This window comes from Protobothrops mucrosquamatus, unplaced genomic scaffold (assembly GCF_001527695.2).
Source record: "Protobothrops mucrosquamatus isolate PMUCROS unplaced genomic scaffold, P.Mucros_1.0 scaffold3389, whole genome shotgun sequence".
Classification (NCBI taxonomy): domain Eukaryota; kingdom Metazoa; phylum Chordata; class Lepidosauria; order Squamata; family Viperidae; genus Protobothrops; species Protobothrops mucrosquamatus.
The window spans coordinates 35,350-51,953 of NW_015389371.1; the positions used below are offsets into that span (position 1 = coordinate 35,350).

Here is a 16,604-nt window from a genome sequence, read left to right on the forward strand (position 1 = left end):
TCTTTTTAAATAGATTGGATTCAGATTTATACATTTTGAGAACAGTGCATTTCCCCCCTCTGTTTGGATATTTTGAACCTTTATAGGTATGGGAATCATAGAGTGTAGAAAATACAGTGTAGAAAATATATTCACAACAAAGTGACAAACAAAATGAAATCATCTAGCTAATTAAAAACAATTGTGCATATATATATATATGCAATATCAGTTATTATTATTTATTTTTTTGGAATACATGTCACAAACTAATCACCATGAACTTAAGATTCAGTTCCTAACAAGCAAAACAGTTCAGCAAGTTATGTTAGAATAAATATATATATATATATATATATTGTGCATTCTTACCCATCTGACACGATTCCTTCAGCTATTTCGCAGACCAGCACAAACAAAAGGATAAAAGTCAAAATCCACCGTAAATTATGACCAGGAAAATGAAGCCAAGTGCTATGATGGATATGAACTTTGGAACTTTGACTTCCCCATCCTAATATAAAAAGCAAATAATCACCATTACCTTAACATTTTTGTGCAAACAAAAAATCTAGTTTCCGGCCCTAACTATCCTAAACTGGGGGAAAAAATATTGATCAAATTTTGGAAGTTTTTTAGATAACAAACTAAAAGAGATATAAAAAGCACAGAAATGAGAAATACCTGATTAAAGACAAGCTTTGGCACTGATACTGCATTTGTAGAAAAAAAACCCACAACCCACCTAATTGTATTAAGAGTGTAATATGACACAGATGGAATCAAAGATCCATCTCTGTTGGGCTGTAGTTAGGCTAGAAATTCAAAATAATCATAGAACTTCTGAAAGTAGTTCATCCTATAGATTGAGAAGCTAACCATTTGGATTTAGTTTTTCTGATGAGAATAAAGAAAATATATTTAAGTTCCCAACAGTCAGGAATTCAACCAGCAACAATGGTGAGTATAGTAGTTAGAATGTTGGACTTCCTTGGTTTTGCCAGTGGGCCTGGAGAACCCAGAGTGTGAAGAAGCCCATCAAATGGCTTATTTAATTGTGTGCTGTTGTGGGAAATTATTGGTTTTTTATTAATCTTTTTTATTTTTTTCTATTTTGTGCTTTTTAGCTGCTTGTAAGCCACCTAGAGTTGCTGTGAGTAGGCGGCTATATAAATGTTCTAAAATAAATAAATATGCATTTCTTACAGAGTAACTGTAAGAATAGAACTGTGGGTGGTGATGATTATATATATGGAGGATATATGGGAAATGGTTACACAGTTTTCTGAACATTTTTAAATTTTATTTCTTTATTTTCCTTATTTATACCCTAAATTATTTTTATAAATAATTCAAGGTCATGAACACACACAATACTCTCTACAACAGGGGTGTCAAACTGCCGGCCCGCAGGCCGGACGCGTCATGCGAAAGCTATACCCACCCCATTGCCGGCAATGGCAAAACCGTCCCGATATGTTGCGTGACATCACGTGACATCGCGAGTTTAACATGTCTGCTCTACAACAACAATCCTGTGAGGTGAGTTGGGCTGAGAGAGAGAGTGGCTGGCCCAAAGTCACCCAGCTGGCTTTCATGGCTAATAAGGTGGAATTTGAACTCATGGTCTCCTGCTTTCTAGCCTTGTGCCTCAACCACTAGTAAGTTCAGGAAGGCTAGGTTCAGCATCACTGTGAATAGTGCCTTTCTTTATACTCATATTTCCTTTTGAAACTGTTAATTGTTTTGTAATTCATCCAGAAAGCTCTTGTTTGGCAGATTAAAATCACCACTATTGCATACATCATGATTATCAAGGACAACGTTCTTTGCAAACAAGAAAATACTGCTATCTGTGAACCACTAAGGGGGAAAAACACAACATCAAAGAAAGTTAGCATTGGTGCTTTTTATGATTCATATGTATATGTCTCGTATATAGATTCTACTGTTGTTTTTGTCTAAAAAAACCACTGAAAAATACATCTTGTCAAAATAATTTGTCGATGATTATGGATTCATTAGCTTAGGATCTAATTCAAAGTATTTTATTAAAAGTTCTAACACTTCAAGGACTTCCCTGGATTATTTTGTTACACAGCAAAAATGATTACTGTACTGATGGTGAAAATGTTTAATTTTATTGTATTTATTAAACAAATTTATATAGCAGCCTATCTACCAAAAGAAACTTTGGATACCTGTACGAATAGTTTAAAAATAAGACATGCTAAGGAAAATCTGTCTTCAGATAGAAAACTCCGTTACTAATTAAAACTGTACGCTATCCATACGCTCCTCCCCCAACAACACACAAACACACACACATACAGACAGTGTTGGAAGAGGTGGGAAAATAGAAGAGGGCAAGTAGAAGAAATTATCACCTGAAGAGCCTATCATCTCTCACATATTGAGGAATATATTCTCATATATTCATTACAGTGAGCTTATTTTCTGTTATTTTCCTCTGCTTATATGTTTGGGATACTCTCCTTTAAAAGTCACCACAACCTTGTGCTCGGTTTCATTTCACACGGCGAGTCATAAAGATTCCATTTATAGTACCGGACAATGCTTGCAGTATTTGCAAAGAACAACATTTGATTCCACTGAACCTCTTGGAGACCCAGGGAAAGACTGGATGGAACCCACATCCTGTCCACGCCATTGGCTGCCGAAGAAGAATTGCTTGGTGAAGAGGAGAAAAGTGAAAAAAAGAAAGCAGGTCTGTGGAAATCCTCAGTAATCTGGGTTGCGCTTGTCTCAAAAGTGTTGGCTTTTTTCTTCCTCAAAAGGCAACTGGGCTGGTTTTTTTTCCTTGAGGAAGAAGGAAACGTTTGGATGAGACACGAAACGTTTTGTTCTTCTTCAAAGGAAAAAAAAAAACAGCCCAGTTGCCTTTTGTGTGTGTGTGTGTGTGTGTGTGTGTGTGAACTGGGCTGTTTTTTTCCTTGAGGAAGAAGGAAACGTTTGGATGAGACACGAAACGTTTTGTTCTTCTTCAAAGGAAAAAAAACAGCCCAGTTGCCTTTTGTGTGTGTGTTTGTGTGTGTGTGTGTGTGTTTGTGTGTGTGTGTCAACTGGGCTGTTTTTTTCCTTGAGGAAGAAGAAAACGTTTGGATGAGACACGAAACGTTTTGTTCTTCTTCAAAGGAAAAAAAACAGCCCAGTTGCCTTTTGTGTGTGTGTTTGTGTGTGTGTGTGTGTGTGTGTGTGTGTGTGTGAACTGGGCTGTTTTTTTCCTTGAGGAAGAAGAAAACGTTTGGATGAGACACGAAACGTTTTGTTCTTCTTCAAAAGAAAAAAAAACAGCCCAGTTGCCTTTGTGTGTGTGTGTGTGTGTGTGTGTGTGTGTGTGTGTGTGTGTGTGTGTGTGTGTGAGAGAGAGAGAGAGAGAGAGAGAGAGAGAGAGAGAGAGAGAGAGAAATCACTTTTGAGACAAGAAAGCAGGTCAGCTTCGTTCAGCCCACAGGGGTTCGCTTACTTCAATTCGCCCGCGCCTTGGAGCTCTGCGAATTAAGCAGCCGCTCCTCCCGCTTCCTGAGCCCCGCTGGAGATGGGCGACGCCAAGAAAGGTGACCCCAGAAGTGCAGCCCAGCAAGGGGACAGCAAGAGGACCGGGAATCTGCTGGGAAGTGGGGAATGTGGGCGCTGCAAACGGCGGGAAGGACAGGCGCTAAGGAAGCATTTGCGCGCACACCCACAGCCGCTCCCTCCCTCCCTCCCTCTCTCCCCCCCTCCCAGAGCTGCACTCACCTATGAAGAGAATGGGGAACGTGATGAAAAGCAGGAAAACATGGGGGACCACATTCAGGGCGTCCACGAAACAGCCGTTGTTGAGCACCCCGTCGGTCACCTCGTAAGCAGTCGAGTTGAGCCCGCTGCCACAGAAAGCCAACGGCATGGTGGAGGAGGCGGCGGCGGGATGAAGACGAGGCCGGACCGGACAGGCGCCGAAGCGCGGCTGAAGAGCTCCGGCTTTCCTGCCTTGGAACGGCGCTCTTCTCGCGCCTTTACTTGAGGGACGCGGCGGCCAGCCCGGCCCATTCGCGCGTGGAGGAAGCCATCGGAAAGCTGCCAGATGCGCTTCCTCGGGAGAGAGAGCGAGCGCGTGTGTGTGTGCGCGCGCGCTGGGCAACTTGCTACGGGGACGCGCGCGGACCTGCCTTTCGGGGGGGGCCAGCAGGTGAGCTGCAGAAAGGAGAGATGCGCCGATCGGACAAGGCGAGGGCTCCAGATGGCAAAAGCGGCGCGCGCCTGCGCTTTCTCCAACAATGGACCGGACGCTTTCGCTTCGCCTCGCCTCGCCGCAGCTCCGGGAGCAGTTGAGGGAAAAGAGGAGGCGCAGCCCGGTACTTAAAGGAGCCGCTTTCCTCACGTTGGCCCAAGAGCGGCCTCCCCCTCCTCTTCTTAGGGTCAAGCGCCCGTGCATGGGAAAGCCCGCGTCCTCTTTTTGTAAATAGTTTTTAACGCAGACAGGCATTAACGCTTGACCCTTGGCCTCGATCGCCTGGGGAAAACATCGCGCTTTGCAGAGAGGAGAAGCGGCGTGCATAGTAAAATAGGAACGGCAGCGCGAAGTGTTAACAGTGAAGTGTTAACTGTTATTATTTCGACGGAATTTGGCCCGGTGTCACTGAAGCCCAGCTAGACCCGCGCACCGGCTCCCTCATTCACTCGCTCACGTGCACTTTCACCACCTCAGCTGAGGCACGACTATTGGCAGCACAATAAATTCCAGTGCCATCATATTTATTACGTAATTGGGGTTTTTTAAGATAATTTTTTTCTTGAGAACGGGGATAGTGATATTTATCTTACGCGTAAAAGTACTAATAAAAACGAATTACTCTATTCTAACAATATAGATAATGCTATAGAGCAGTGGTTCTCAACCTTTTTAATGCCGTGACCCCAACCGGTCGTAAGTCGAGGACTAAACCGGTCGTAAGTCGAGGACTAAACCGGTCGTAAGTCGAGGACTACCCAACCGGTCGTAAGTCGAGGACTTTCCCTGCCCGGGAGCGCCGCGCATGCGTGGTTCCGCCCCCTGCGCCGGCCGAGGCGTAGCTGGCANGTTGAGAACCACTGCTATAGAGAACATATACAGACTATAGGTACATGGTAGTCTTTCAAAAACCAGAAAAAAATGCAGAATGTGACAGAAGCAACATAATTTTCCTTTCTCAAAATTTCATCTTGTGTTTTTGTTTTGCAAATGCTTTTTTTTCCTAACAACTGAGGAGCTATCATTGATAGCGTATAGCTAATGCTGAAAACTCAGAAGCCATAGAAGCATGGATAAGATCCTCAGTGGTTATGGCAACTCCTCAGTGTTCCTGGTCTCCCAAGATTAGCAATGCTTAACTTGACAGCTGACACTGCATATTCCTACCTCTGTTGTCATCAAATGTTTCCCCCGGCAAGGTTTTTTTAGGGACAACTAATGTATGCATAGACTTAGCTTGCAAGATGAAATTAAACAAACTGCTGTATATCAAATCAAATCAACCTTTATTGTCAAAGTACAACATGTGTACAATGAGATTGGCTAAGCCTCCCTTCGTGCACGCCCCCCCACACACACAACTCACAGTGACCTGAAGTCTTGTTCCTTTAGTTCAGTGTTTCTCATCTTCAACAACTGTGAGAAACTGTGTTTCTCATCTTCAACAAGATGTATAGACTTTTTCCCAAATTCCCCAGGTATCTTGGATTCTCTTTGGAGAAGTTGCTGAGGTTGAGAAACACTATTTCAGTTACATGAAGATACTGAGATTGCACAGGCTCTACAACTTTCTTAGTCTTTTAAGTGCCCTCTTCAAATCAGAATGTATGAGAATATGACACGACTCTATTAAAATTAAAAAAATAAAGTCCACTTCCTTACAGGTTTGGATTGAATGTTTTGGATCTTAGCAAATTCATCTGATCGCATATCTGGTAAAAAAATTCAGCACAAAGGTCAGCTCCTTACAAATATCTTCATACTGTACTTTCTGATTTCTTTGATTTCTTTGATTAATGCCAGTCAGTATCTTAATTCTCACCCAATACAAATATCTAAATCATAATTGCTTTTTGGAGGAAGTGGGATTTCTGCTGAGTAAAGCATGAGATTCTTAAGTTCCCTTAAGCAGAACAATATTCATAAAATAGCTTATGCTAGTGAAGATATGAAAGAAATGGAAAAGATTTTATACTATGACATTATATCACATCTCTCCATCCTTTTGCTCTAACAATCTGCTTCTGAGCTTGGAGACCAGATATTGTTGCAGCATAATCATTTTTCCTTCTTCTAGAAAGCCTGTTATTCACAGAAGAAAAAATCAAATTATAAAGCTATATCACTTCCAATACAGCAAAAATATTCTATGGATAGACTTGGCATAGTCGACTTTAATGGCAATCTTGCTCCAACTAACTGCTTAAAAAGATAATTTTATTCAAAGTTTTAATTACAGTACTGAAAGGTAATACAAACTAGAAAAGAAAGGAAAAAAGGTGCAAGATAAAAAGGAAGAAAAAATTGAAAGGAAAAAAAAACCATAAGAAAGCATCTTCCCACCCTCTTCCTAACAAGCATAGCCATCATCTCTGAAAGTCTGCTAAATAAAATCCAAGATGTTTGGTTTCAACTACTTCCATGATGTCACAATGTCGCTGTTTACAAACCTTGTTAGTTTGAAGCACAACAAATTAAAAAACCTTTGCTGATTGCTGTCTTAGAGTGAACTTATTAAATGATGCCAAGGATCAGATTGCTGATCAGATTTGATCCTCTTTTGAAGCCACGGAATAAATCAAGTTGAACTGGAGACAGGACAATCTTTTCTGGAGTGGGAGATATCTGATTAGCAAACACAGAGGCATCATGCTGACATTATCTTATTCTGCAGGATGGTTCCTAAAAAAGCAAACTTTTTTTTAATCACAATTTCCCCTCAGCCCCCAGTGCTTTTCAGTGCTGATGAAAATGTTTCTGAAAATAATTTCCTTTTCTGTTTAAGATTTTTGAAATATATTTTTCTTAGCCATAATATCATTTCTGTTTTAAATATTTTGTATGTGTATTTTTAAAATTGTAATTAACCTATATAAAGAACCCTAGTAATGCAGTGATTGAAGTGCAGTGGTTAAAGTGCTCACAGCCTGGAGTTCAATTCTGATGGACTCAAGGTTGACTCAGCCTTCCATCCTTCCAAGGTCAATAAAATGAGGACCCAGATTGTTGGGGGCAATATGCTGACATAGTAAACTGCCCAGAGAGTGCTTATATGGGGCACTATATACTATTGCTCTATTGCTTTTGCTATAAACTATTGCTATTGCTCTATTGCTTTTGCTATAAAAAACATATATTGGAACACAGCTTAAATATTTTTCTTAGTTATTATTCTGATCCTTCAAGTATACTGTAGTTTTGAGATATTCCTATCATGCCAGAATATTGCCTAACTTTCTTCTAACAAAATACTTAATGGTCTTAATTAGGATACATGAAAATAATTATCTGGAACAAACTATAGTCATTTCACTTGTGGAAAATTTCTAGGAAGCTCCAGAGCTTGGACAGAACAGAGTTTTCACTTATTAAAAGGCACTGACCTTGCAAAAGAGCTGGATTTCTGATAGTGATGTGATAACTCAAGGGTCAGTGGAAATTTTCTGCACTACCTTATTTAGAAACATATGTATACAAAAGATGCCGTGTCTGTTGGGGAGTGAGCTTGGCTTGCATATTGACTCTGGTCTGCTTTTCATTTCTGCTGTCATTTCAAGGAGGTGTAAATAAGCTGAATCACATTGTGTCCAGATGGAGAGCAACATCAGTGTGATTACCTTACGGCATGTGAGCCAACAGCATTCTTAACATAAGTTAAGCTTATTTTGTTTTCCTTTGGTGCCACTGCTACCATGTGTTTTTGCATTTAGCTTGGTTATGAAAAAGACAAGTAACATCTTAAAAGCCAGGTTTTTAATAATCTGGCTCGTTGTCTTCACTCTTGCTGTTGCTTCAAAATATTTTCCTGTATTTGGAGCTTTTTGCCAGCCACTCTTTGCCTCTTTTGTATTTTGTTCCTTCCTGCATATTTTTTGCCTCCAGGTTCAAACATGGGCTTCCAGAATACGTTGTACCCCAAATGTATGTATGATTACAATTTCTAGGACTGTGCATGCTTTAAAAATTATTAGGAGGAACCGTTTTGGTCCTAACATGCATCTCCTTACTACTCATTCAAGCAGACTGACTTTTATCAGGTGTCCACAGAAACCAGAAAAGAGGTGGTAAGGGGAGATGCAGCTTAGATTCCTTAGATCTATTTTTGTCCACTGTCCATTTTTCCCTTTAAGGGAAAGTGGTGAAGAAGGCAGTTGGTCTCCAGCTTCTGAGGACCCTGAAGGAAGCAGATTATCTGGATGTTTTCCACTCAGGATCCAGACTTGGGTAATATTGCTACTCCATGACCTACACTGGCTCCCAGTAAACGTTTGGGTGTGATTCAAGGTGTGCTTATTACCTTTGAAGCCCTCCATGCCATCGGATCTGATCTATTCCCCAAGACATCTGCCAACTCCACAGTGAAGATGTACTCCAGGTTCCTTCTTTTAAATGTCATGGAACCTAGGAAGTGCACCTTTTCTGTGGTTACTCTGTTTTTTAGAGCAGTTTCTCTCCCCCCCCACCCCCAAAATATGATAGACTTTTAGGAACTGACTAAAAGCCTGGCTCTTCTCCCCGACATTACAGGCCATTTGAATGGGACTCCCTTGTGGTTGTTTTGTTGTGTGCTTGGTCACTAATTTATATTTAATCTTGTTTTGACTTGATGGGAGACTCGGTGCCGATACATATTTGGAGGCACAAAAATTGCTCTGCAAGAGAGCATGCATACATTCTTTTAGATTTATTGTGTGTTCATGCTGTACACAAATCAGAGTCACAATGAATTGAGCAGCCTTATCAATCTTAAAATGCATTAAATATATACATACCTTAATAGCAATAGCAATAAGCACTTTACAGCCCTCTCTAAGTGGTTTACAGAGTCAGCCTATGGCCTCCAACAAACTGGATCCTCATTTTACTGATCCTGGAAGGATGGAAGGTTGAGTCAACCTTGAGCTGGTGAGACTCAAACTGCCAAACTGCTGGCAGTCGGCAGTCAGTAGAATTAGCCTGCAGTACTGCATTCTCACCACTGTGCCACCAGGGCTCTTAAGGAGGGCATCTATTTTTTTAGGCTTACGTGGAACTGAAAAACAAGGTGCAACTTTGATAAATAATAGCTAAATCAGGGATGTTTGCAAGGTGAGAGCAAAAAAGTCAAGATGTTGCCACAACCATGTAATCAAAGCCCCACCCTTCTGAATGTGTTTTATGGCAGGGCTTGTATTGCATAGTTGTGGCACCGAGAGAGATGTCTTGCTTGGAAAAGGTAAAAAAGTATTTTTGAATTATTTTTAAAATGCACAGTCCCAATAAGTTTGTTATACTTACATTCCTGACTCCTACGACCAGCTTATAAACATATGCATACTTAAATAAGGCCTCTAAAGGTAGCTTTGAAACATTAAATAAATAGTGGTAAATATCCAGTAACTCTTATATGACTTTTGTAATTTAGTTAACACTTTTAGGCCCAGAGTTTTTAATCACAGTCCAAATAAAAAAGGTGGAGTGGTGTGCCCTATAAGTATTCTCTGCGTAAAATTGTTGGCCTAAAAATCATTTCATTCTAATGCAGCCAGAGCAGAGATAGGGGCTAACAGCCTGATAGATTTGCCCTCTTATTATCTCAGCTATGTAACTTTCTTAGTACTCATCACCAATCCCAAGGAAGGAAAGAAAGAAAATCATTATAATAATAAAATAAGTATAAAAACTCAACACATTTCAGGTTTTTATGTATTTAAATTGTTTTATTGTTCCACCCCAAATCATGTTAGTTTAATTGTCAGATCTGTCTCACATAGAAAAAACAACAACTTTGAGTGGTCCTTGGTGTTCTCTGACCTTGGAAAAAAACTTTTCTCTTCAGTTTCCTCTAAGCAATGGGTAAACAAAAATATATTGAAGCTAAGAGAGGATGAGATCAGTGACCTGCATCCTGGAAAAAAGACAAGACTAGAAAAGTAAAAAAAAAAAAAAAAGTCTGAAATCCAAACATGGTTTAGCACATCTCCTCTCCCCATGACATGTTTGCATAACTGCTAGAGAACTGAAATTATTTTATGAAATCGGTTTTGCATTAGGAAAATGACTCAAAGCACACATAAATTTTGTTTAGAACAGCAATGGTGTATTGCTTTGCACCAATTTTCACAACATCATTTTTTTATCATATTTCTCATTCACACAATGAGAAGTTTGTTAACTTGTGCAAAAGCAGCATCAAGAGGCATTCTCCTTCCATTGATGATTCTTTGGATACAAGTTTAGGATTTTGGCTAGTCTGGCCCTGGAGAGACGAGGTAATCTGTTTTAATTCTATAATTTTTATTGATTGTTGTGAGGCCATCTGGGATCACTCAGATAAGCAGCCATATTTTAAAGTGATTAAGGATATTGCTTTTCTACTGCATGACAGTATGATTTCATTGGGAATAATTGGAATTTATAAAATATGTGAACATTATTTTTCTGTGGTACAATCCAGCTGTCTAAATAATACAGGAAAACAAGCAGAATTTCTAGGATTGTTTATTCTTACAGATATATCTGTGGCATTTTAAACACTGTGTTATAATCAACATCTCAGGATCATTTCAATAAATTTTCCTACATCTGTGCAAATATGGTGTCAGAAAACTTAAAAACTCACTCTCAAATATGTCCCTGTCCATATGTTTACAATTTCTATATTTCTGCCTAAATCTAATAAGGTAGCCTTTTGTCTATCAAATTCTTGTCTAAATATGTTGGTTAGCATTTACAGTGGCATATAATTCTTGACTATTTTCTGCAATTCCCATTTCCTTTCAGAGTTTTGTGAGGACATGTTGGAAAATGTGTAATGCTTCTAACATGGCCAAGAAATTCCTAAGAGACAATGACTGCCTTTTAATTATTGTGAGAAAGATTTTCTCTAGATTATTGTCTCAAATACAGATGTCAAGGCTTTTTAAAAAATAAATAAATAAATAAATAAATAAAAGGTTAAATTAAATAAACTATCCTGAGAAACTTGAAACATTGCTTCAAAGGAAATAAGGCCATAGACCAATAACAAACTTTTTCCCTAAGCGTGGTACAGTTTTGGCTACATCTCTTTACGTAGCCAAAACAATACCACTGATTTACAGGAAGAGAGAGAATTAGTTAATAACATATAAGGAATTCAACTTTTATAGAAAAGAATCGATCTCAAAAACTTCAGAAAAAAATCTTCCCGGGAAAAAGAATTAAGAAATCAAACAGCTAAGGCCAATATATGTAGAAGTAACGGAACTGCCATGAACCAAACTTCTGAGGGTTTGGAGGTGCAAATGCTGAACTGGAATATTCTGAAAAAGGGCAGGGACTGATTGCACAAGAATAGTTCACGTTGCAATAACTTGTGCTAGTCTGACATCTAACACGAACAGCAGCACAGTGGTTATATGACGCAAAAAGTTTGCTTTTCAAGTTTTTTTTTTAAATTTTGGGGTTTATTGTGTCATGTAAGCCTGATGTCTACATTATTGGTTTGTACAACACAATTTAAACTTCGTGAGTTATATGTTCCAGTTTCTATTAACCCACTGGCAGCTGCTCTGGATTTGGATTATCAATAAACCCTCTATATTAGCTAAGGAACAGCACATGATCAAGGACTATGGTGGCAATTTGCTAACTACATTATGTGAACAGCCTATGTAAATGCTTGTAATGCTGTGAATGTAAAATGTGCCGTAATTGCTTTTAGAATGTCCATAATATCAAGAAAAGTTTCATGTGTTAGTTTACTATGAGTCCCAGTGTTCTTTAAGTTTTCTATTTTTCTGCTCTATCTCTCTCTATATATGTCACATGTAACTGCATTTCTCTCTCCTTCCTGCTCCTCCTCCAGTTGTGGTTAACTCAGTGGTCCTTTGCATCTTTATATTATTATTCCTATCTATTATCTACTGCATTATGGAAAACATGAGCCCAGAATTTAGGAATGAACCAATGCAGAAATTAAGATACCTAATCATTTTGTCATGACTCTGTTAGGCTAATATTCTATATTTTATAGTTTGGATTAAAAATATAGGGCAAAGATCTTTAGTTGAATCATCTGAAATACCAAGAACTGAATCTGGGAACTTCTGTTCCTGGAGACTTTTCCGTGACTGGTGCCCACTAGGAATTATATAAGGTTGCAAGTTCATACAGAAGTTCCTGAGAATCAGGAAGTGGTGGCAAAGTACTGGAAGACAGAGGCGGAGTTGCTATTCTACTTACCCTATATGTCCTAGCTGAGTGCAATGGAGAATGTTATCCTACTACAGGGATGCCACTGGTAGTCATCAGCAGTGTCTGTGGGAGAGGCTCTGAAAGATGGCAGATCATGAGAGAAGCCTACTCCTTTTGTACATATAGTGACCCTGCACCCATCACCTTGCAGATTTTGAGGCCACATTGTGGATGCTCATATGCTCAACTGATAGTCAGTTGGCTTTTTTACATGGAAAGGGTACATGGTATCAGAATACTATTAAAATTCAAAATAGTTCATATATTTGGCAATACACATTTTATCTCAAAATATTGCCTTAAAATACTTCAGTTCTCAGTTAGAATTTTAATAGTATTCTGATAGTTATTAGAGAAAGACCACTCACCCTACTTGATATATGAAGCAGTCAAAAACATTTGAGGGCACAATTAAGAAACACACCAATATTTTAAGAAGTTTAAGAAATTTTGATCCTTATTTAGGTATCTTGTCACACTGCTTTAGGTTAGGGTACCTAGTAATTTAACCATACGATTCAATATAACAAATCAAAGGCATAATCTTTACAAAATCTGTATTACCATTTTTGTAACTGCTTACTCATAAATATTTTAAATACTAGTAAATTAGAAAAGGATACTAAAGGCAGCATAACACTTACAATAAAATTTAAATGAAATTGCAAATACAAAAAATCCTACATGTATTCAGAATAAATCTGTATGATTCTTTTAATGAAAAGTTGTTTTGATTGACAATACAGGGCTTTGATTCCAAAATGCCTATCTATTAAATAATTTCATGAATATAAACTTTGATACACGTGGTTCATATTAAAATTAAATATTGATATTTTGTAGTACTTGACGATTATAATAATAATCATTTACAATAAAGTACACATATTTTATAATGTTATCTATTCAGTATTTATACCAATATGGAAATTATTATTATTAATTTGGCTCAGTATTATGTGAAAAACTACTATGCCTGTAATCTATAATGTCACAAACAAACTGATCTATATAAAGAGAAATTTGTTTCCGTTGTGGCAATTATTTGATTAAACCAGAGCAATGGCTTTTGCAGCAAAGTATGAATGTGTCAAAATGATGATATATGCATAGTGCCAGCATTAGGCAAATGCTTCTTTAACTACTTAAAGTAGCTAAGTCACTTGATGACATAGCATAAAATGTGGCATTTACTTGAAGGTAGCGTCTTGTATCCCAACGTCTGCAGATGCCCTTGTCTGAACCAATAGAATTTCACTAGTATAATTTATGTGACATATGAATAGTGTAATTGATTTTATCAGAACGTGGATTGCCAAGTTAGCTGAATATAGGAACAGTATATTATTTAATCACTTTAAAATTGCCTTTCCAGCAATGAATAGCTTTAACTCTGGTCCAAAGCAAATTTGCTGAAAACTACATACAAAAGCAATTTATGAATTATAGTTAGCTTCTGTGCTGACTGACTTAAAACCAGCATAATTTTAAAATAAGTCTGAAGTGAGTGAAATATAGCATAATACTCTGTTCAACTTATATTTTCTAATTTTCTAACTGAAGTTAATCTTTTTTTCCTGTTCAACAACAGATATTTTCTTACTTTGTCTCCACTCTATTTTTATTATTCCTCTCCTTTTATTCCTGCCATTTCTTTCATCATTCCTATAATGGCAACTGCAATCTCTCTTGAATGGAACTAACATGCTCAGTACAGTGCCAAGTTTATTATTTCTTATAAGTAGGTGTTGTGATAAAAGTTGAATAGGAATCTGTGAGTTTTGCTGCTACAGGATTTTTGGTTGATCTAATTAACTGAAATGCCATCAAATAATCACTAAGATAACAGTATATAATGTTAATTTCTTAACAAAGATGAGTTGTTTTTTTAACTAAACTCAGAAAATAGGAATTCAGTTACACTTTGCATAGAAAAAAAATCCCACTAAATTTCTTGGTAATTTTGTAATAGTGTAAGTCATAGGATGATAGATCTAGTGACTCTTTTCCAAATCTGTGTAGAGAATGTACTTTCTGGAAAATAAGTTCCACTTATTTCTGTTCAGTTATGTATGGGACTATAAATATATTATTTATGGAAAAAAATGACTCTCCCCATTGTAATGTCAGTTACTACAAGATTTCATATGAATTCCATTTTGTTTTAAAATTGGCATTTGTCTCTTTTTATCACCTACAGTGAATTTTTACCTATATGCTATTACTGTATAACTGGGGAACAGTAATAGCTTATGGGGGGAAATGAGATGATATATTGTTGTAAAAGCATATTGGCCTGAGTGACTTAAATAATCTTATGTCCTTCTTTTTTGTACTTGTTGATTAAAGATTTGTAGCTGGGTAAGAATGAGGATTACATTGGTAGCTTTCTTCAAGAGATGTATTTGGTTTCTCTCACGTTGTTAAAAAAATGTCCTGAAATAGAACAAAGTACAAAAATACAGTTACTGCCCACCCAATCAAGCAACAACATAAAAAGCAAACTGTGAACCAAAGTAAAAACTTTACTTCACTTATTCTTTACTTTTTCACAAGAAACTAAAAAAATTGTCAGCATGACAAAACCACTAAGATGATTTACTAAGGATGAGTGAGATTTAGCAAAGGTGAGGACGTGGGAATAAGAATGTTTTTGTGCCTCTGGTGGTAAAAGAAAAAATACAGAGTTCTTCCTTAAGATGAGCTGCATGAGCTATTGCTTCCACAAAAATATGGTTAAAAAATTACCCCAAAAGTACTGCACAACACAAGAAAGAGTGACTCATTTGTATTTTCTTTTCACCACCAAATGGATTCTGAACTTCATCACTTTCTTAGTTAACAGAATAACAGAATTGGAAGGGACCTTGGAGGTCTTATAGACCAATCTCCTAGACAAGTTCATAAGCAACTGGATCTTATAACTACCATATTATAATTAGTATGGATTTTTTTTTCTTAGGTATCATAAATGCACTATGTGTTTCTACGCATATTTACAAAGAAGGAAATCTCACCGAATTACATTAGGGTGACTTTCTTTCATATTTAATTGTTTGCTGCCTTCAGATTGGTGGATCTAACACTTCCTTGGGAATCAAGTCCTTACAAATGTAATTATGTGTACTTCTAGTAGACTAATATAGGACTGAGCTGCCAGAAAATTATAGCAAATGGAATTTAGGAAAAAATATTTAGATAACTTGTTAAAATATAACAGAAGAAAAAGAAATTTAAAAACAAAAAACAAGCAGTGAACAATATTCAAAGCCCACTGTGAACAGTAAGATTTGTTTTTGACAGTCCAGTTCCAAGGTATTTGAATGCTAGACTGATTTTCATGGAACTTGAAAAGCAAGTAACTATAAACTGTGCAGATCTTGGTACATTTTGAAAACAGGAAAGCTATTCTTAATGATTTTTCTAACAGTACATGCACAACAGCATAACACACTGGTTGATGTGTGATGGAAATGCATCCAATCCTGGGAAGTACTTATTTGGGGATGGGCACATTAAACAATAACCTAGACTGAAAAGATAGCCTACAAGAAGTGGGAAAATGCACATCAAACTTGAACAGCTAAAGAAAATGCCATTATCTGTATTTTATAAACATAGCATAATACAGGATTATTTTTAACACAGGATCTATGGTTAGTACAAGGCACATGCTTTGCAAGTGATGCATTTGAAAAAAAGAGTTTAGCTCCACTATTACCCATGGGAAAATGCTGCATGGCTTACAGAGGCAGGAAAAGCCGTGCTCTGTACACAGATGCCTGCCCTCCAAAGCCTTTCCATTTGGCTCGGACTGATGGATTAGTAAGGAACAGTAGCACTAAATACACAAAATGCGAAATATAAAATACGGATGGAAGCTATTTTTTTTGCAGGTCTCTAAGCCTACACCTAATTTTAGGATTGCAATGGCTTTTAAAGGAAGGAGCATTTAGGTTTGATAAAACGTTTAAAAAATCTGTAACAGCATCCTTTTCCCTCCTGCCCCCCCCATTGTTACATAAAATGAATATAAAATTAATGCAATTAATAGCCAGTCCCTATTTATGATACCAAGGACTCTTTCATCTTCTACTTCTATTAATATTGTGAATCAATATTTGAGATGAGTTTGGGTTTGGATAGACATAAATAATGTCTATATAAGCCACACAGT

At 37.5% G+C, this 16,604-nt stretch overlaps 2 protein-coding genes across 2 annotated transcripts in view; both read right to left on the reverse strand.

Moving 5' to 3' along the window:
• Positions 1-3,888, reverse strand: part of LOC107297574 (ATP-binding cassette sub-family C member 8-like) — a gene marked incomplete at its 3' end in the record, with an annotated part of 33,786 nt that extends 29,898 nt beyond the window's left edge. Inside the window, exons 1-2 of the mRNA XM_015826934.1 lie at positions 3,739-3,888; positions 352-493 (exon numbers count right to left, since the gene is read on the reverse strand). Coding sequence (XP_015682420.1) covers positions 352-493; positions 3,739-3,886 — 290 coding nt within the window. The remainder of the gene's footprint in view (positions 1-351; positions 494-3,738) is intronic.
• Positions 3,889-14,097: 10,209 nt separating this feature from the next.
• USH1C (USH1 protein network component harmonin) overlaps positions 14,098-16,604 on the reverse strand; it is a 45,831-nt gene continuing 43,324 nt past the window's right edge. Inside the window, exon 20 of the mRNA XM_015826935.1 lies at positions 14,098-14,863. Coding sequence (XP_015682421.1) covers positions 14,851-14,863 — 13 coding nt within the window. The 3' untranslated portion in view covers positions 14,098-14,850. The remainder of the gene's footprint in view (positions 14,864-16,604) is intronic.